This window comes from Suillus subaureus, assembly GCF_016647635.1.
Source record: "Suillus subaureus strain MN1 chromosome Unknown BJ212scaffold_16, whole genome shotgun sequence".
Lineage (NCBI taxonomy): Eukaryota > Fungi > Basidiomycota > Agaricomycetes > Boletales > Suillaceae > Suillus > Suillus subaureus.
Genome location: NW_024538572.1, coordinates 444,934 through 466,644, shown reverse-complemented (window position 1 = coordinate 466,644; position 21,711 = coordinate 444,934). Strand labels below are relative to the sequence as shown.

Below are 21,711 nucleotides of genomic sequence, written 5' to 3'. Positions count from 1 at the left end.
GTCAAATGTTATCTTGGCCTGGTTGTTGTGCAAACATCATCTGGATGGCCATCCAAGCTCGAGTGCCCTGTACATATGATGCGATGAGCAGGAGGGCAAAGACAATGATTAATACTTACTGTCAGCTCATAAATGCCACCCTTTTCCTTGAATTGTTCTAAGTCATCATCGATATTCAAAGAGCTGTAGCCAGCAACATCGACTTGAAGACTTTGGACAACATGCTTGGGCTTGATGTTCACCTTCAGTATGTGATGAAGGGGAGCTTGTTGTTTGGACGGACCATCAGCTGGCTTGCCTTGAGAAACGCTATCAAAACCACGCTTGCGTGTAGCAGCAGAGGAATCGGGAGGGGCATTGACAGCACCAGGCATACTTTTTCTCCCATCTGTGCCCTTTTGTCCTCCTTGTTTGCCTTTGCCTTTACCCGTCCCATGTCTTCCATGTGAAGGTGCAGTTGAAGCTGGTTGAGAAGGAATCATGGAAGTTGGGGGTGCAGAAGGGATTATTGATGTTGAAGGTGCATCCGAATGTGGGATGAGGGAGACGTTTGTGGGTGTGGCTGGCACACAAGAAGCTGAAGGATTAGATGTATGGGGAGTGGAGGTACAAGTGGCAGAAGTATCAGTAGAAGTATGGGAGGCAGAATTGCATGGGGCAAGAGTATGAGAAACTGAAGCATGAGCAGGAGAATGTGCAGGATGGTGAACAAGAGAATCATCAAAGTGAAGGGCTTCATCTTGGGAGGACAGTGTTGAAGCAGTGCCAGCATGCTTGGCAAAGATCTTTGATGGGGGTCTTCCTCTCATAGATGTGCTTTGCATATTCCAGGAGGCAAACACATGATTGTACAACAGGCCATGTTGAATATTGCTTGGATCAATTCCGGTATGATCAATGTAACCCCAGTCTGACATCACTGGACAAACAAGTCCCATGTTCCACATGGATGTGTCAGCTTGCATAAAGGAGATGGGAAATAATTCGTTGGTCTCATTGCCACCCTTGGAGATGATGTAGGGCGAAAATGCCTGGCCATGGGCTGTGATTGTATTCAGTTTACAAACTCAAACTAAAAACAGATTAAATCTTACATCGGATGCAATCTGCAATGGCAACTAATGCCTCATAGACACAGCTGAACTCATATATCAGTGCACAAAATGGATATAACCAAGATCGGGTGAGCATCTGCTCCTGGTAAACTTCATGAGTCACAGGTTCCAGCTTTGGTATGGTGATGCCTTCAGGCACAGGATGGCTGCGATCATATTTGTTGATAGCTCCTAGCCATGCTCTTGTGTGCCAAGGCCAGTGTCAGAACACCCCAAAAAGACTGGTTGTAGACAGTGCTGCTCCAGACATTGATGTTGCCAGTCTGAGATATGGCACTGATATCCTTTAGTGAACCGATTCCCAGATGATTGTGAAGTTGAAAGAGTGGAGGTGGTGAAGCAGGGCCAACAACAAGTCCCTCAAAGAGCAAACACATAACACCATGGATGCCTTTCAGCCAAAGGTAGTTGAGAATCATCCCTTCTGTGTGTGGTGTGGTGAGATCAACCCAGGTATCTTTCACCACATCCACCTCCTTCTTCATTCCCTTAAGCCATTTCTCCATGGCACCTCAAGACCCACCCAATTGCAATGCCTGCTGCAATGTGCTCATGTGACAGTGTGACATGATGGGCCATGGTGCCATGTCCGTGAATATTATTGCTGATGAACAGTACCATATTGATTGGCACCTCGGGACCGAAAACTCTTGATCATATAAATCGCCCAGCTTTGTTCTGCATGATGGATGTCTCCAGACCCACCATACCTATTGCATAACATTGTGAGCTAATGACTGTATGAGCATGATTGAAAGACATACCAGGATCAGCCAGGGATAAGTATAAAACAAGCTGAAGGAATTCCTCCGTATCGTCCATGATGTTTAGCATATCAAGGCAAACAGTGCCTCCATGATTGAAAAATGCAAATGTAAATGCTTCACCCATGAACATCAAGATGATGACAATGTTGCGAGCATACTGACAACCCCAGACCGTGTTAGCTCACTTTGCCATCTCATCAAACCACTCCAGTTTATCCACATCAACACCATGCTGCTTCATCTCAGCTAGCATGAAGACACAATGCCAGTCCTGAACAAGAGGGTCGCTCAACAATAATATGATATCCAGTTTGCGTTCTTCAGCAGACCCAGGAAGAGGTTTCTGACAATATTCCAAACTCCAAATCCGCTTAATCTTTGAATTGCCTGCTAGCAAAAGCGCCTCTGTGACTGAACAATTCATAAATTTGGTCATAAGATCTTCTGTGCTGGATCCACCACTGTGTTGGTGATTAAAGTGAGGTGCTTTCAAGTCAGGACAATCTATTTTATCTGTCCAGCCTAGCTAATAGATGAGAATAGACAAGCATCAAAGCATCAAATCTTGCACCTTGATCATTCAAATACCCCTTTTCTTTAAACCTCTGCAGAACACCCTTCACACTCCAGAGCTTGGTAGGATCACCTAGATTTTTGATGTGTTGGAAAATAACATCATCATGACAGAGCCAGTTGATGACATCACATGCAATGGCCTTGTTGTCTTCCATTTGTGTTGCAACAAATCCTTCAGAGGTGCAAGAGGAATTCAAGGGCTGCGAGAGTTGAGAGGATGTAGAGGCCTGAAGGTGTTGCAAGGGCTGTGGGTGCTGCGAGGGCTCTAGAAATGCCCTGAGATTGCAAGCTTGTTCAACTACTGCTCTTTGATATCCCTTGTTGGTCTTAGCAACAAGACCACAGGATTGAACCTCCAAAAATAAACAGGTCAGCCATTGTGCCATATAGAGAGGAAAGTCTCTCACAGTGTTATAACTTTGGTGTTCCATATGAATAAAGTCTGGTGTAGCCATTGTTGAAGTGGTTGGTATAGGAATGGAAAAAGAAAAGACAGTTGGTGGCAAGTGGAGGTCATGTGGATAAGGGTTGGCAGTGGAGACCCAAGGTTATTGATGAAAGAAATCAAAGACAAGGTCAATACAAGGGATTACAATAGAAGCACTGACTTACCTTGATATTTTCTCTGAACTAGCTCCAGACCACTGCCATCAATGGGCTACAGTCATCTGTCTGCCCTTATTTATGTCCACTGCAAAAAGTTGTGATGTGTGGAGCAGGAATGAGTATGATTGGTGGAGAGCCCTCTGATTGCAGTGAACTCACAATCATAACCCTAGACTAGGGGTATTGTTTGGGTGGAAATTGTTGGATTAAGTTACTGTATGTACATGTTCTCAAGATCAGCTTCTTGGTATTCATAGAGGCATGCATGAAAATGTACTGTGGAATGTTGTGAAGTCACACCAATTGTTAAAGTAAACGCTCTGAGGTAGCAAGTTCAGATAAGTTGAAAAAATGTTAAGGAAGCATCTGCATGGAAAGTCATGGACCAATGGTCAAACTTGGTGGTCATGTGACTGATACAAACAACACATCAACAAAAGACTTGGACAAAATTCTTCTATTGTCTATTGTCTACCTACTCATATTTTGCTGGGCCTTTTGGCTTTGCTCAAGGATGATGTGGAGGTGTTTTCAATGGTGTTTACATCTTTGACCATGGCTGTCCAAAAGTAATTTTTGTTCTTTGCTTTCTCTGAACTAACATCTCTAGTCTCAATTTTGCGCAGGCTGTATGATGGGGTGTCAACGTCATCCTTATGGACATACCTGCATCATGTCTTCCCCTTCCTGACCCCTGTCTCCTTCTTGTCACAACCCCATCATACAGGTTTAATGCCCTCCACCCCACATGCATCGCAGGCCACCCCACATGCCCTCCACCCCACACACATCACAGGCCTCAATATCTCATCTCACACACTTTCATCCATGCACAGTTCTCTGTACCACCCCATCTCCTTTGTTTAACACCCTCCACCCCACACACCCTCCACCACACAGTACCACCCCCATCTCCTTCTTGTCATGACCCCATCATACAGGTTTAATGCCCTCCACCCCACACACATCACAGGCCTCGATATCTCATCTTCATGCACTCACATTCACAATTGAAGTCTCATGCACTTGTCGCAGTTCTCTGACAGCCTGCATCATGTCTTCCCCTTCTTGACCCTGGTGTATCTAACAATGCGACTCTACTCCTCCCTCAGTGTCGAACAGCTCCCCAGAAAATTGGACAATCAAGGAGTTTTGGGAGTGGTGTGAGGGTGTTGCACAGGCATGGGAGTGGACAATTGAATTGGCCGTGCATAGGAGAAAGATGAGTGGGGCCAGGATGAAGAACTGGGGGGTGTGAGCCAGGTTGCTGCTTTTCGACGTGTGAGGAGAAGAGTAGCAGGAAGCAGGGGAGATATGTATTAGTGATATGTGTGTGGTCAGACACACTGGTTGGAGACACTGGTATGAGGGAGAGTTGGCCTAGAAGTGGGACATTGGATGACTCAATGTAAAGTCTCCCCACATTGTGCTTCATTGAGACTTGGGGTCACTAAAAGGTATGTTCTGTGGGCAGTCACATTGAGAAGGAGGACATGGACTGGTAGTTAAACTTTGTCATTGCCAAGTGCAATGTGATGAGTGCTGATTGGTGGAGAGCTCTCTGATTGCAACCAACTCGCAATTTGAACCCTAAGCTAGGGGCAAGAATTTGTAACTAACTTAATTATTTATCCATCCTTCTTGCCCAAACCAGTGCCTTCTTGTTCCAATAAGTCATGTCCCCTCCATTCAGATTTAACATGCCAATTGTTCTCTCCCCTGACGCAGTAGATCGTCTGCTACAGATATTAGGAGACAGTGGACAGCTCCCACCCGCTTTGCATGACTTGTATCAATATTTGACTGATCAAGCTCATATTCAGTATTCCTCATCTAATACTCATTCCCCCTCATGCATACCTATGATCATCACGACTCAATTCCCATTCCTCCTGTTACGCATCTGCCGCTTGATTCATCATCCTCAACAACTGTTGGTGACATTCTGTCTGAGTTACCTGCTGTCCATCACAGAACACAATCACACACCGAGGACTCTGGTTATTCTGATTCATCCCATCCTACTAAATGAGCTCATCTTTCTACAACACACATGCAATGGACTGCCAGGCAAGCCACCTGAGCCTGGTGGAAACGACAATTGTAATTGTGGTGCTGATGATGATTGTAATTGTGGTGCTAGGAGGTTGCAGTTATGATTGCGGCATGCTGCTGCACCTGGTCAGGACCCTCTGTGCCTTGATGATGGGGAGGAGCAGCAGCAGCAGCAGCAGCAGGTGGTGGTGGTGGTGGAGGAGGAGGAGGAGGCTATGGAGGAAATGGAGGATGAGGCAGAGATGGAGGAAGGTGATGTAGGCAATGTGGTGAGAGCAAATACCAGGCAAGGTTCATGGTGTCACCATCACTACAATGACCCCAAGATCACATGTAGTGATGAAGCTGCTATGATCATTGCAGAACTTGCATCTGCTCACTGCAACTCAACCATCCACAGTCCCCTGAGCTGGCTGCAGGATATTGCCAATCATGTACAGACTCCATGCATGGAGGATGAGTCACTGATTTCAGTTGTAGTCTGATGTTGAGGAATCATAAGTAAGGATGTTCATGCCAACTTCCTCATCATGATGAACTATATGATGCTGGTCTGCAAGTGCCAAAGGTGTGTATTCTCATTCTGCTCTAATGTATTTAAAATACAATCTTTTGCAGCATATGCCTCAAGACTGGTCTTCGCTTGAAAGCAATATATGACCAGGAAATCAAGCTTTATGGTTCTGCAGGAAAGATCTCTTATTGAACATTTGCAGATTGGCATGCTATTGGCAGCAAATTTATTGCTCTCACCAGTGGCAGTTCCATTTACATACTGGTGCTCATCGCCGGCTTAGGGCTCAGGGTCTCTGTTGCTTCCATGGTAGGCACTATGCACTTGAATATAGCTAACTTCCTGTGATCGCCTCCTAAAGGTAAGTTGTTCTTCTGATGTTTTGGGATGTGAAAGTGACATATTCACCAAAACATAGATTCTCTCCAAAGAGATCTCATTATAAGATACATTGTTCTGACTATTGCATGCATGCATCTTGTGTACCCTCTTAGCATGGCCTTGATGTTCCCTCTTGCGCTGATTCAAAGATTTGTTGTATCCAAATCAGTTGACTGCACAGACCTCTCAGCATCTGATCGGTTCTTTGACACCATCATACAAAAGTGAGTATTTCATACTTGGATGTGCTATGTATTGACTGACATTGTTATTGGTCAGCTCATTTGTACCACTTGCAAGAAATGCACATGTTTGGAGGCCATGCATTGTGCCTGTACCAGACAAATCTAACAGAGTTCCAGTACAGAGCTTGAATCACAACATATTCTACAGTTCCAGTCATGCTTATAGCCCTCCACTTTCTGATGTTGAAGAAGATGAGACGGAGCATATTGTCATCAAGACCTCGTATGATCCGCTTGCATTGGGCAACAAGAGCTTCAAGGCACCAAGAAACAAGGCAGCCAATGATATCTGGAGTGCTGATGAAAGGTTGCGAGCTGAGCAGGGTGAGAGGATAAGAAGTATTGATGGTTTGCGGGCAAAGGTATGTGTATGTTTCAGCTAGTACTAATTCAATTTAGTTCATGATCCCGCTTATATAGCTTGCGAATTTGTATCACAACGGTGTTAAGAGATCACCAGACACATACTTAAGGATCCCTATGGAGATTATACCCAAGTGTGTAGTGCAGCTCCTGATTTTGTTACTGTTAAGATGACACTGACACTTCTCAGTCATCACTTGGACCTGCATTGCAAAGATGGTTTGCTGATGGCATTTGTGTCAATGGCACTACTGAACCACATCCATTCTGTGCTTGAGGTAAATCTCCTGTCTGCATTGGAAAGGCCTGAGTTGCTGGAAGAGGTAGACACACAATTGCCAGGGTGTCAACACTTTCAGGTGATGCACTTGTCTTGGTATAATAGGCATTGTACCTCGGTAAGCTGTTTCATTTCTACATTCTAATGTCACTAAATCCACTAAATATTATTGATGCACCAGGGTAATGAGGCCCCAAAGGAGGTTCAACTGTGGCTTCTAGAAAAAGAAGGCATGCGTACTAACCACCAGCAGGTGATTCCGTACATATCAAAGGATCTGCATGAACACCAATGCATCTACTCTACAATCTCACATGTATATGCAGAGCTCTTTGAGTGGGTAAGAAAATTGGTATGTAATTGTAAAGAATTGTTCACACTCACAGATTTATGTTGACCATTGGCAGATGGAGAATTTTTTGCAAGACAAGTTTGAGATGCTGATGGAGGTTGCATCAATCTTGCTTGGCAATCACTGTCCACCTTTCGTGCCATTTATATCTTTGGTCATTAACATCAATGTGAGGACCAAAGCCCATTGTGATGGACAGGATTGCCATTTCTGTCTTGTCATACCTATTGGACACTTCCAAGGAGGCGCTTTGTGCCTGCTAGAGAATGGGCTTATCCTGGAGTTGTGCTTCTGGTGATGTTGCGCTCTTTAGGTCCAGTGAGGTAACCCATTTCAACCTTGACTATAAGGGTGCAAGGGCGTCTCTTGTCTTTCAGACTGACAGGGAGTTTGCAACTTGGCTTAAAAATCAAAATGGCTGGGTAGATAACCAGACCATGCATTCTTTTGTATGATATGTGTGCAAAATGTAGAATTCTTTATTGTGCCATGGCTTATATGTTTGGTCGCATAATTATAAAGTTTTGTTTACCATTTTTAAGTCAGCTTGAATTCGCTTCCATCCTTTCAACCTTCCCATTCATGCCATTACTCATTGTTCAAATCTCACTTCTATATAAAATGTCTCACAAGCCCAGCAAGCCTAAAGGGAAGGGAACAAGTTCACTTGCACCAGCACCCTCTATTGCCAAGACCAGAGCACAAAGGAAACCAACTAAGTCCAAAGTGCAGGTATCAGAAGACCAATACGAAGAATTCCTCAAGTATCAAGCACAGAAGAAAAAGGAAGCTGATTTAAAGTGTAAAGAAAGTATGTGATGCAGAAGCTCAATGAGACTGGAAATATGCTAACTATATTAGATGTCCGGAAGAAAGCTGACAATATGTTAGATGAAGAGAGTGACTTGGACCAGGCATGTACCAGCACCAGCAAAGACAATAAGCATAAAAGAGGCAAGTCTTTGCTTTAACATCTATAACACAGCTAATTGTTGCAATAGTGTTGTGTACAACAACTGTGGTTCCAGATGACAGTGACATGGAACATATAGATAATGCTGATCCTGCAGACATTTTACCACCAGTTCTTCCTCCTAAAGAGAAGGTATCTACACCTAGTTCTGGTATGGCATCATTTCTCTATTTAAAACATCTACATTATACACTCATCATATATTAGATTCTAGTGATGAAGGTAGGGGAAATGAGGGCAGTGGTGATGAGGGCAGCAATGATGGTGATGAAGATGTATCTGTGGAGGGCACAGGTGTTACAAGGAGAACGAATGGGGTGTGTAATTATTATTCAGTAGACTTCAATGCTGACTTTGTATATGTAGCTTATTCAGGTCAAGGAGGAGCCTCAGGAAGATAATGGAGAACATGTTCATAGGAAAAGAGTTCATAATGGTGAAGCAAAACTACCTACCACTTTGGCTTCCTTGAAGAAGGACGGCTGTGGACCCTTAGTCGATCTTGCTCACCAGCTACTCCACATCAAGATTGCATTGGTGAGCGCCTTTCCAGGGCCTTCAGTGGATGTGCAGGACTCCTTTGCATGGGACTGCATCAAGGAAGTGGTCAAGATTCCAGACTCTCCCCTGAAGCCAATGTTTGATGCAATAAGTCAAGATCCTGTTCTTAAGAATAGAGCACTGGCTTATGTGAGTGTTTAGGTTTTTGATGCGCTCCATGCTTACTTTTTTAAGGTGTGGTCCAGTGCTAGTCAGTTGAAAGGGGGGCTGGTTAGAAAGGCAAGAGAGAATGTGATTTTTCTATTGCAGCAAATGAAACCTAGGGATATTGGTGCATCACTTGTTTTTTTAAACAAAATACTACTGATTCCAAGATAGTGGACATAGCTTCCTGGCTAGTCTCTGCTAAAAAGGATCCTTTTCTGTGCAGTGAACTGGATCTCAAGGTATGTCTCCTATGTCTAGGAGATTAAATAACTAAAGCATGGTTTAGAACAAGACCTTCAATAAGAATCTCCCATTTTGTGCTGCAATCTTGCATCAGCTGCTCATCAGTCAATTTTTTCAAGGGTCTGCTGTACAAAGACGAGTTTGAAAAACTCCCTGATAATCTTATTGCACTGATTGCTACAGCTGTAATTAAGCCCTTTTTTCCATTTAGCTATCGCTAATTTTTTTTCAGGCTGAATGTGGATTCAAGGGTATGCTCACAGGATCTCCTGTTATCATAGAATTTAAAGAGCCAGTCTTTCAACCAAGGTGAGTGGCTCTTCATTATTATAGTTTAACATCATCTAATGTTAATTTTCTTTAGACACCAGTACTATATGCTGAAGCTTGCTGAATATTGCCAGAAATCTCCCTTGTATATGGAAAAATTAAGGCATGATCTGTGGACTGAGGTTGGGTAAGATCTTTTTCATTGTTAATATTTATCTATTTTATTTGCTAATGGTTGCAACCCTAGAGAGGCATGTCGCTTTGTAACTAGAGAGGATGCTGATTCAGGTTCTGAATTGGATTTTGATGCTATGGAGGCATCTGCTAGAGTAGACACCAATGCTCCTAGTACTACTTCTGATGTCCCTAACCCTATAATAGTATATGAATGCATGCTTTCTATATCTCATGCAATATGAATATATGCCTCTGTATAAAGCTATAAAGCATATGATAGACAAACATTTCAACAACTATACCAAGATATAGACATTGTATAGTCAGGTATAGTCAGGTATAGCTTGAAATTTGCTGAACATTAGATAAATATCATAGTAGTATATAGTTACATTGCTCTGCATAACACTATATAGCACTATATACTGGTGTAGTAAGCCTGCACAATTGGGCACTTGGCTATATGAGCTATAATGCTATGAGATCTGTATAGCAGTATATAGCACTATGGTTGTCTATATAGCCTTAGCACATTTTCCTGATGGTGTTGTTGTCAGCATGTCACATGTCTATCAGTGCTTACTTGAGAAAACACTAACATAGTAAATAACATATATTTTTTTTGGTACTCAACAGGTGCCTTATTTTACTTATTTTACTTTCGCAAATACATATGCCTTAACCACCTTGTAATGACTTTGCTCCTTAGAATACATTTCACTAAGGAACTCGATGTTTTCCCGATGTGGACCTCACCACCACAAATCCAACTATAAATGCACCAATCCTGAGGAATTGCATGAAGGGCTGCAAGCCAAAAAGGTGCACTATAATGCGATTGCCAACACGTCCAAAGAATGAAGAGTTCAAATGTCTCATGGAGTGCGAATGAGGTGTAAAGAGTTGCCCTAACTGCCAAAATGGCCCACACATTGACAGAGTAAATCAGAATCAAGTATGTTTGCAATAAAATAGTTGTGGAGAAAGAAAAAACTTGAGGCAAGGAGCAAGGTGAATGTTGGCAGGGCCAGCACCTAATTTCAATGATGTGATGCGCAGATGATGATGTCATTGAAGATTATACAATATTATGGGATAACATATATGTCTAAACAATATTTTATGCGATTCCAACTGTTTTGGCCATAGGTAGAGTAGACATCGCATCTCTCGTGCCTACCGAGTTACCTGACAGTGCACATGGTTCATTTTGCATGGAGATGCAATATCGGAAAGAAGGCCAAGATCATGGTAAGTATAAATTGTTTCCAGTTCTGCTTCACATCTCATGATCCCCAAGTGCAAAGTGAAATTTGTGTCAGAGTTTGATGCGCTGGAAGTAGTGACCAATGAGCTGAAATCAAAGCTCACACTGGTGTTCAGCCGACTAAAGTCCATTGAGAAAGAGCATGCTGAGCAATGGAAGGTGCGTAAGTGGATGAAGGTGGTGCAGGAGGCATTATCATCATCTAAACCTGCAGAGGAGAATACGGATGTTGAGATGGCACTGAGTGAAGTACCAGGGGACCTGGAGGAGGAGAGCATGTATCATGTGTGGGAGTTGCAGGAGCTGGAGGCATTGGCTGATGCCAACCTGAAGAGTGATTATGGGTGCAGCATGACTGGGCTGTATGATCTTGTTGGTGGGTGTCATTGTTCCTTGGCTTTGGGGGGCAAACTGAATTGTGGACAGCCATCATTATGCACAAGGGAGCAGATGCTGATGCAGGGCACTATATCAGTTTCATGAAGAAGAGTGTATTCCATGCAAAGTTGGGTGATGGACTTACATTTGACAAGGATGATGGCAAGGTATTGGTGTTTCCCAGGGAGAAGCTGGGAATGATTGATGGAGGAGGGGAGGATGCATCTGCATATGTGCTTTTGTACAGGAGTAAGCCGTTGGCATAGTGTTCGACAAATGACAGTGCATAGGTATAATGCAAGAAGAATACAGTGAATCTAAGTACTATGATTTGCATCATCACCATCTAGGTCATTTGCAGAGGGAACAGTGGCTGATGGCATCAGGAGTGACTCACAGCAGACCATCACTCACTGGCATTTGTGGACTGATTGTACTGTGTGTCATCAGTGGTTTCGGGTAATGCCGGCTGAGTTCATATGTGGACAGAATAGTATTTTCATTGTCCAACAGTCCATGTCACCACACTTTGGGTACTGCCGGCTGACTTTGATTCTATCAAACCATTCACTATATAAACCCCAGCACTTCGACCTGCACACCTTTCTCTCTTCCCTCATCTGCCTTGCCCTTACAACTACATATGATGTTACAATACTTGTACATAATTACATAATTATTTCAATAAAATGATGCAGTCGTGCTGTCTATACGCCAGACTCCTGCAAAATGTCTCTACAAATAGACACCAAGGTTACTTAGTTTTTGACTGTGAAGTCATCACCAAGAGCTAATGTCACTTAAAGGATACATTACAGAAGTAAAATGATGAACATATGCAAAGTTATTCTCATGCATAATGTGATGGTGAGATTATTATATCAACCTAACACAATTCACTCATCTCTGACGTCATATTGAAGCTAGTTCAGTTGTGTACATTGTATTGTTGATGATGATGAGCTCCTACCCTTGGCACTGCCATTCAAAACAGTGTAAATGTAAATTAATGTACTTTCTCTGGTTGAGACAACATGCTAATACATGAGCTGTGCAGGTGTCATACAGTCGGTCTAACAGCCTGTATCCCACTACCATGTTTGGCTCAACATGACTGCACATCCCACCAAGCCATATGGGTTCCTAAGCATGTGGCAGTATCATATGGGACAGTCAGAGATATCTGAACAGTGATGGACATGTGTATTCATCAAGAAGTTTGGACACTTACCTCTGTGAGGATAATACACTGCAGGTATGCAGATTCTCCTGAAAAACTTTTCGATATTGACTAATTTTAAGATGATCATCAACTTGTTGATGCACAAAGGAGAGCCCACTTATGCATGTACCTGCAACTACTGGTTGTGCATTCAGCTACGAATTCCCCCTTGCATATCCCTTCAGTACACCGAGATACAGAAACCTCCACATACCTGCTGCCCATTGCGCAAAGGCAACATGGGTAGCAGAACACATGTGCCATGTGATAAGCCTCAAATTTTGAAGGATGAATTTTCTGCCCATAACAGTCAGTCAGCCTAGCAGTTGCACATGAGTAAAGACCATCTTGCCATCAAGGCAGAAAACTTACCATTGAAATGTTGTCAGTTCTCCAGTTTGTGCATGATAATGGAGTATACCATGATGACAAGTAAGGATCATCACCAGCATCTTCATGATGTTGGGGTCAGCCACTGATTCAAATTCAGTCAACAACATCAAACACTCAGAATATGGAGAACATGGTTCGGACATTTGATGATATAAAAATTGACAATAACTAACCCGTAGTTCCAGAGTTTATATGGCCATGCAGGTTTTACAGGTCGTTCCACCATATGGAGCCATTTGCACTGCCATTCCAGTGCCATTCCCAGCGTCATCTGCCATCACTTCATTTTTCATCCTAGAGTACTCTGGCGACAGACTTTCTAGACTCAATTATACCTTCATGCCCACATCCACTTATACCTGCATGTGCAAGCGCACATTCACCACTCAGAATTACTTGAGCCTACACCAATGGTCATGCACTCACACAAAAAAGCATCTTTTGTCAGCTATATCTTCCTTCAAGGAATTTATCACTCACAGGAAAAAGCCCCGCACTTCAAGCAATGATGCTGAGCCTGTGGGGGTCATTGGATTGCCTCATCAATTGTCCAATTCGCCCACTAACCACATTTTGCACAATACCCACTCCTTCATAGGACCTGAGGTTATTGTTGCATCATTGCTCAACCCATCCTCAGCTCCTGCAGAAGCAATTGAGGAAACAGTAGGGGAAAATGACCAAGGAGATGCCCTTAGTTTAGCAGAGCACAGACTGAGACATCTGAATTGCCAGTTGCCAAAGTGATTTAGGGACATACTTCTGCTCCCTCCACCTACTGCGCCTTCGGACAACCTTCCTCCAGCATCTGCCTGTCATGGCCAAGCTGTCTCTTCCTCTTCCAAAGAATCCCTGCCCTTATCATCGTCATCTATATTTCACACTCCCTCAAATATCTTCAGGTTAGTACATCAATACTGTTCTTCTACACTGCCCTCCCATGATCTGGAACAATATGTCACTATTGCAGATTTGTCATTCATTCCTGGCAACTCTTGTGTTAATGAAGAACCAGACTTATCTGTTACTCCAGGTAACAATTCATTGTACCATCCCTATCCCAACCATTCCTCATTCCAACTTGGGGATTGGTACTGGAACCAAGGGGTGCAAAAGTCGCAAGGCAACTACATGAAATTAGTAGACATCTTGGGTAGTAGTGGCTTTGATGTTAATTCCGTGAGCTCTACACATTGGAAGAAAATTAACTCTCAATTGGGTTCCAACAACTATGATGAAGATGGGGAAGAGTGGGAAGATGAAGATGCCAGTTGGAAAAGAACACCAGTGTCAATCCATGTCCCTTTTTCCCATACCACTGAAACACTGGGCCCTTGCCTTTATCAAGGTGCTGATCTGTATCATTGCTCCCTTGTGGCTGTCTTTAGAGAAAAATTGGCCAATGCATGAGACAGCAAGCTGTTTCATTACAAACCATACCAGCTACAATGGCATCCTTCCCACCTTGATGTCGAGATCTCCATATACAGAGATCTGTACACATCCCAGGCTTTCCATGAAGCTCACATGGAACTGCAAAAGCTGCCTGGCGAGCCTGACTGCAATCTTCCCCAAGTTGTTGCTGGCATGATGTTCTGGTCTGATGCCATGCAATTAACTTCATTTGGCAATGCCAAGTTATGGCCAACATACATGTACTTTGGCAACAAGTCCAAGTACTGTCGCTGCAAGCCATCATGTAACTTGAGCAACCATGTTGCATACTTCAAGATGGTACACCTCCCTGATGTCTGGTTGTATGAGATATTAACTTTTACTTTCAGCTACCAGACTCATTCAAGGATTTTGCAGGCCAGAAAGGCATGGTCAATGAGTGTTTGACCCATTGCCACAGGGAATTCTTTCATGAGCAGTGGAACATCTTGCTGGATGATGAATTCCTGGAGGCATATGAGCATGGAATTGTGATCCTTTGCTGCAATGGTATCACATGAAGATTCTATCCCAGAATCTTTATGTACTTGGCAGATTATCCTGAGAAGTACAGTGAACTTCTATCTTACTGTGAATATTTTTGATTTAAATTTTACCAGAGTTCTCATAGCTACAGTCCACAATCTCAGAGGCTGTCCATGTCCACGTTGCTTGATACCTAAAGAGCGCCTCCAAAATATGGGAAAGCCTCAGGATAGGATACAGCATGAAACCTTGGCATGCAGCAATGCTAAATGAAGAACTGTGGTAAGTACTGCATGGTCACTGATCTATAAAAAGAACTTTGTGGTTGGGAGTGCACCAGTGGAGCAAATTCTCAAGTTGCAGTCCTGGGTTCCCACCTCGGTAAAGTTTGAACTTCCATCACTGACAACAGCTAACCATTCTATAGAATGCATTCTCAGATTGCCTTGGTTCTCTGGGTTTCAATATTTTTTTGCACTCTTGTAGTAGATCTTTTGCATGAGTTCGAGATCGGTGTCTGGAAGATGCTTTTTATTCATTTATTACAAATCATTGCAGCGCAGGACAAGGCTCTTATCCATGAGCTGGACTGAAGGTATGTTGCATAATCACACATCTGGTATCCAACTGACTTCCTCAGCGCCAGATATAGGCAAATTCCTACATTTGGGACAGCTACTATCTGCAGATTTTCAGCCAATTCTTTGGGGATGAAGTGTATGGCAGCTTGAAACTTTGAAGATCTGCTTCAGGTATGACCTCACTTCCATTGAAGTCAAATGAGACATTGACACAAGCTTAAGTGCTCCATCCCTGTCTTCAATGGTCTTCTGCCTGAACCGCACAATTTGTCCATTCTGCAGTTGTTATTTACAATGGTCCATTGGCATGGACTTGCCAAGCTCCAAATACATTCTGAATGGACACTAGATATCATGGATAAGGTCACTTCAGTAGTCGGCCAACAATTCTGCAACTTCAAAGCAACGGTCTACTCAGTTTACATAACTCGCAAACTTGGCCAGGAGGTCCAGGCTTGTGCCTGATGCAATGCAAAACAAGCAGCAAAACAAGCGGGAGGACAGAGGGGCAAGCATATATCTAGCGTAGTAGAACAAGGGGAGGTGGTAGTGTTGGAGACATCACACAAAAATGCCCAGTGCACAAAGACATTTAACTTCCAAACATATAAGTTTCATGCTTTGGGTGATTATGTGTCTACAATTCATAGATATGGAACAACGGATTCATACAGCTCTGAACCTGTAAGTCCTTTAAATTTAACTCAGCATATGTAACTCACTGAGCACTGCAGGGTGAACTCAAGCACCATTCTCCCAAGTCCAGATATCGCTGGACAGACCGCAAATCATTTGTCAAACAGTTAACCCAGATTGAAAGGTGTCAGACTCGTATTTGTCGTATCAGTGACAAAATATCTCATCATCCCCACCTCAAAATTGCTGAATCAGCCAGAAGCCCACATGTCCACCATTACATTGGTGCACCGCAAAAGTGCCCTGTTCACATAGGATCATATCTAATTAGCCATGAAGGTGATCTGGCAATTAAAGTAAGTTTGATGATCATGCGCAAATGACTCTAACACACTCCTGCAGAATTTTGTTGTGAAGCTCAAGGATCATCTGCTCAAAAGAACCTGCGCTGGTCAAGGAGCAGGAGAAGGTAACGACATCAATACAGTCATACTTTAGGATGATTGGATGTATCACCACAACATCACCAGGTTCAACTATACTACATATGATGTTTGCAGGGCCCAAGACGTTATAAACCCCAGGATGTTGCACTGCAATGTGATGGTGGAAGTTATTGATGTCATTGAGGAGTGATTTGGTGCTAGCACTGAGTCATTGTTAGAACAATTTGGTGAGATGTATGATAGTGATGTAGATTTAGATTACGAAAATTAGCGGCGTGCAATGGCATGTAATACATTTAAGCATTTTAGCATCCAAGTCGATGGCCCTGCAATGGCACTGTTTATTTTCTGCACACTACCTTATGCACTTCACCATGATGCCCCATATCACACTCATGTACATGTAATAGCAAGACGGCATTGCAATGGCACTTGCATAATTTCTCCCAAATGGGTGACTATAAAAAACCCATCCTTCCATTCTGGACACTACCTAGATATTGATGCTTTTCCTCTTCAATTCAGACAACAATGCGCTCTTCTTCAACTCCATTCTCTTTTGAGAGGAGGCATTGTTCACTTTCTCAGTAAGTTATGCTGTTCACTTCAATATCTATAAGACTCACTCATTCACTTATTCAAACAGTTTGTCCTTAAAAATTGCCCCGAGACATTGAATGTTTTAGATTTTGTAGGGTATGTTTCTGTAGGGGCACCAGCAGCTCTTTATCCTCTCTATGTATGTATTTGCATGCCCTGAGATTTTTTGTTGTCTCTCAACATTAGCGCAGTCATTACAGGCAGGCCTTACTATGGTAGGTGTTTATTTTGGGGCACTATACACACTGATTGCCACTCTAGTTGAGATCGCAGATTTTATTGTCAGCTTATTTGTGGACTGGGTTGCTGCACAATGCGGCCTATGAGCAAGGGCCAGATTTGGAAGTGCCCATCTATGTGGTAAGTTCAATTTTGACAACACCACCGTCTTTCAGCTGATAAGTTCTGCAGCTGGATTCTTCACTCCATGCATTCAATATTCCCTATGTAGGCCGAAGGCTGGGTTACAATGGCAATCATTACAACATCTACAGCTGTGTAAGTGTCTCAATTTTTTTTCTTATCTCACCTGACAGCATCATAGGTAGATGGCAGCACCATCCATCCCACACTTTATCCTGCAGGATATGATCCTCTTCTATATGTGGAACTACCTTGTCTCAACTTCCCACCTTTCATGCCGATGTTGGACAATACATTTGATCTGACACAGATGGCTTTGATCCCACTGAACTTGGCACCTCATTCAGAATCCTCTGTGTGAATTCCCACACATAATCGTCTCCGTTACAACCCTATTGTGACCACATCTCATGCATACAGTCATGCTGTCCCCTCTTCACCAGAGTCTGGTCTAGTTGGGCCTGGCTCAATCCTCAGCTCTTCCATCCTGGAGAGTTCCTATATGGGCACCTCTGCATATTGGGTATATGGAGGTGACACTAGTACTGATGCGTCCAATCCCACCAGAAAAACAACCAGTATCAAGAAACCCAAGAAAGTTATGTTGCAATATATTGCCTCTATGTACCCCAAGTGGGCAAGGGCTCTTGGCACCCTTCAGTGCATGACACAAGTTGCCGTGTGCTGTGGAGAGACCTCCAGTCTTTTTCTACTTGTCATGGCCGAATATGCTTCTGAGCAAAAGGCACTGATAGAATCCATCTGGCCCAAAACTCTTGTTTGTTGTAATTTGCAGCCAACAGACTTAGAAATGAGTGGGTAGCTCAATGCTTCTGAATCCTTACAAGCATGCTAATTTCTCGCGTAGTACTCACTATACCAGATGAAAATATCATGTCTGAAGCGGAAATCCTAGCTCTGGTTTGTATTATCCTGGTTTTCTCCTACCTGACTCATCCCAGAACAGGGTGATCCTTGGTTCAGTCTTTGGATGTATGAGAACACGCATCATGCAGATGATTTGATGATGACCAATTGCGCTGGCTTTGACCTCAAGCATATCTTTGGGGTTGCACTACATCATAAGGTCATTTCCATCACACTGAAGCTAATGTGCCCACAATCAAATTGTTTACCGCTCGCTGTAAGTGTTCCGATGTGACAGTCAAGTTTTCCTTGGGCTTAGATTTACTTACTTTACTTACCTTTACCTACCCTCACTTTCTTTAGCTTATGTTTGCATTTTTGCTGCTTACTTAAGCATGTATTCCTTTCACTAGTATCAGTACCAGCCTGAATGACAGTCCCTTTTGATGATAATTTCTACTCTCTGAGCACTGAGCCAAGTCAGAATCCCATGGGCTGAACATACTGCTCTCCACTCAGCAGCTTGGCCAGCTGAAATATGATTCCCACACCGAATTGGCTTTATCACTCAAACTCTTATCTTGGCATGCAGGATAATGGTTTGGTGTGGTTCCTCAACCACCAGATCACAAAAGAGATGGTCTATCATGTGATCTTCCGGATTAACTACATACCAAGCTGTCATGTGTCCCTTGCTGATCTGGATCCCATGTCCTTTAGGCATGCAACACACCTGCCCATGGAGGCCCTGTCCTTAGTGGTGACCTCTGTCAGTTGCTTTTACTCTATGTGCTGTTTTTATTTACTGATTTTATCAGTGTTACGAGATCCTGTTGGACTACATTGACAGTGAGGCCAAAGACTCTCATGGGTTAATATCTTCAAATGAGATGTTGATGCAGATATGCAAGACACTCCCTGTACTGTTCAATCAATCTGATGACCTTGATCATGTGCTGTTCATCATCACTATGAAAGTGTTATGTGATATCAAGTAAGTTGTATAGATATGATATCTGCGCTGCTAGCTAATGATAATGCAATGTGCAGGAGGGGTGATGTCCTAGGCAAAGTGCACCAAGCACAAGGCAAAAAAACCAAGAGTGGTTACCTAAATGATGTTACATTCACATGTTGTCTGCAAGGAGAGTTTTGAAATGCACAGTGTTTTACGTTGTAAGGCCTTCATGATTTTCCCCATTCATTGCTGCAGCTAGGATGCCACCCATCTTATGTGGCATTGTAATATCTATCCATTTCAGGTAAGTAACAATACCAATACCAATATTCAGCCTCATCTGTGCTTCTTAGGGGCTTTGAAAATTTGCTTCACCTTGAGGGCTTTTTTAATTTCACTGATGGTGCGCAATGGTGTTCCTAAATTGACAATATGGTTGTTTAAATGGGGCCCTGGACTTGCCTGCATTCGAAATGTGTGTGAATTAAGTCATTTGTTATATTCATTGTTGGATCTAATATTTTTTATAGTTTGATCGCCATCCATGCGCCATAGCTCTGTCATTACTCCCAAACCAACTCTATAGGTTGTGTCAGCATTAAATCATTGTGTGAATATCCCCATAATTGCTTTTCTGCCCAGCGTTTTCAACATGTCAAATATTGCTCTTTCTTCATCTGACACAGCTTTGAACCTTGATGTTCTTGGCATTGCACACAATGAGAGCAACCTTGTATGTTGGTTGCAGATGAAGGGACATGAAAGTGTCAGTGCACTTACATATTGTTTTCATAGCCTTCTCTCATGACTTCACATTCAGCTCCCAGACTCACTCTTTTCACAGCTTCTGTACTGTTTGGATTAGTCGATCCTCTTGATATTAAGGCTCTTATTGAAGTGAGCCTCAAAGAGAATGCGATGCAAACTGGCCTCCAGCAAGAAGATGAAAGTTGCTTGGAATACCTGAAGTGAGGAGGGTATTTTTTGATGGAGGAGCAAATGGATCAGGCACAACTAGAATCTCATTGTTCAGTAATGCTATAGCGAACTTGTGTGAAGAGCTGAATGGTAGATGTCACCCAAGTGAGCTACATTGTTTGAAGGATCATTCATGACACTCTAAATTTGTTCATAGTGCCATCTGGTGTCAATCCAGAGAAACTGGTCACACCCAATGCTGTTCAGTATGCAGGTCCATGCCAAGCATCCGCCTCAGTCAATTTTGATTACTTCCAACCTATGAAGGCCATTCAAGAAAAATGCCATGCATGGCTCCACATGTCATCACAGTCTCAGGATACCACACAAGATTCTAATGCCAGCCGAATACTTCTTGATTTCCCAGTAACTCTACAATACCCCTGTCCCCATGACCATGTTCTATGGGTATGTGCTATTTATATTACAAAGGCCCAGAATTCTGATGCTGTACAGCCTGATGATCAGCTTATTCCCCTACCTCATGTGATGAAAGCTTGGGTCAATAATTTCACATATCGTGCATTTATGAGCGCCTTGTTGGTGGAAGCCAATGGGCCTTTACACTTCAACCATGGCCATAGCTTCACAACAAAGGAGCTTAAATCACTAGAGGTGCTCAAGTCTGATTTTCACATTCTGGACTTGAAGAAGCAATGCACACAGTCCGAAGTCAACATGTTGTCTGAAGCAATTGCACGCATCACTGAGTTCCATGGCAATGATAATGGTGAGCATGCAGCTTCTTTGAGCTTCCTCGCACTGAGATGATTGTAGGCTGGGCTTCTGAAAGTGATGACACTGATGATTCAGATTTTCATCATGTTGGGTTTGATGATTGGATGTCAACCTCATCCATGTCTTCTGGTTCATCCCTGTGATACTTACTTGGAGTTGTATCCTGGGTTGTAGTAGTTTCACTCCTAGTGCAAGTTTGTGTCATACCACTTTCACACTGACATTGATCTTATGTGAGTTAGTTGTACAATGGACTTCATTTATGTTATTTCTGTTCTTTTTTATCACTATGATCACCAATTAGGATCTGTCTGCATGAAATGTCAGTAAAGCTTTTCAGCCTTGAATACCTGTAACAACCAGTGAATATACACACCTGTTCACCCTACCTCTGAGTCATCACTAGCAACCATGCAGGAGGGAGTGAGACCTTGGGACTTTGGCAAGACCAGTTTACTCATTCCTGTTCATACTATGACACTTGTACTTACAGTTGGGCCACCATGTACTGCCACTAATAAAATGAAAAAAAAACTTGTATCTCACTTGTATGGTACTCTAATAATATTGATCAGCTAGTTGCAAAGTATGGAAGGTTTGATTGTCATGCTGTTGTCCCATCCAAAATACATATCAATATTATATCTCCCTTGCATGGCCATATCTTCTTTCATATATGTGTGACCGGATGATACTATCAAAGCTGAACATATAATGATGCATTTTGAGGTCAGCTAAA

General features: G+C 42.9%; 5 protein-coding genes across 5 annotated transcripts; 3 read left to right on the top strand and 2 right to left on the bottom strand.

Annotated features, from left to right (window-relative positions):
• Window position 1: 1 nt before the first annotated feature.
• BJ212DRAFT_1480884 (uncharacterized protein) lies at window positions 2-1,621 on the bottom strand (the record flags this gene model as incomplete). The annotated part of the gene is made up of 4 exons (XM_041340168.1): window positions 2-67; window positions 120-1,042; window positions 1,095-1,297; window positions 1,338-1,621. 4 exons carry the CDS (start codon window positions 1,619-1,621, stop codon window positions 2-4), a joined length of 1,476 nt encoding a protein of 491 aa, XP_041193108.1.
• Window positions 1,622-1,769: 148 nt separating this feature from the next.
• On the bottom strand, window positions 1,770-2,913 carry BJ212DRAFT_1480883 (uncharacterized protein; the record flags this gene model as incomplete). Its single annotated transcript, XM_041340167.1, has 5 exons — window positions 1,770-1,825; window positions 1,880-2,039; window positions 2,103-2,404; window positions 2,454-2,811; window positions 2,866-2,913. The coding sequence occupies 5 exons, from the start codon at window positions 2,911-2,913 to the stop codon at window positions 1,770-1,772; spliced, it is 924 nt and encodes a 307-aa protein (XP_041193107.1).
• A 2,993-nt stretch (window positions 2,914-5,906) lies between these two features.
• On the top strand, window positions 5,907-7,709 carry BJ212DRAFT_1271479 (uncharacterized protein; the record flags this gene model as incomplete). Its single annotated transcript, XM_041330963.1, has 9 exons — window positions 5,907-5,977; window positions 6,000-6,022; window positions 6,052-6,238; window positions 6,294-6,621; window positions 6,680-6,756; window positions 6,813-7,020; window positions 7,084-7,254; window positions 7,310-7,506; window positions 7,538-7,709. Coding segments are annotated over 9 exons (1,434 nt in total), but the record flags the coding sequence as incomplete, so codon positions are not given.
• Window positions 7,710-10,825: 3,116 nt separating this feature from the next.
• Window positions 10,826-11,536, top strand: BJ212DRAFT_1446951 (uncharacterized protein; the record flags this gene model as incomplete). Its single annotated transcript, XM_041338329.1, has 3 exons — window positions 10,826-10,876; window positions 10,926-11,268; window positions 11,319-11,536. 3 exons carry the CDS (start codon window positions 10,826-10,828, stop codon window positions 11,534-11,536), a joined length of 612 nt encoding a protein of 203 aa, XP_041193105.1.
• Window positions 11,537-16,999: 5,463 nt separating this feature from the next.
• Window positions 17,000-21,115, top strand: BJ212DRAFT_1299703 (uncharacterized protein; the record flags this gene model as incomplete). Its single annotated transcript, XM_041332906.1, has 19 exons — window positions 17,000-17,055; window positions 17,179-17,207; window positions 17,255-17,283; window positions 17,330-17,428; window positions 17,520-17,566; window positions 17,852-18,246; window positions 18,300-18,352; window positions 18,399-18,575; window positions 18,891-19,067; window positions 19,117-19,292; window positions 19,349-19,404; window positions 19,512-19,560; window positions 19,610-19,659; window positions 19,943-20,022; window positions 20,052-20,224; window positions 20,290-20,339; window positions 20,392-20,642; window positions 20,667-20,964; window positions 21,012-21,115. The coding sequence occupies 19 exons, from the start codon at window positions 17,000-17,002 to the stop codon at window positions 21,113-21,115; spliced, it is 2,349 nt and encodes a 782-aa protein (XP_041193104.1).
• Between the last annotated feature and the right edge of the window lie 596 nt (window positions 21,116-21,711).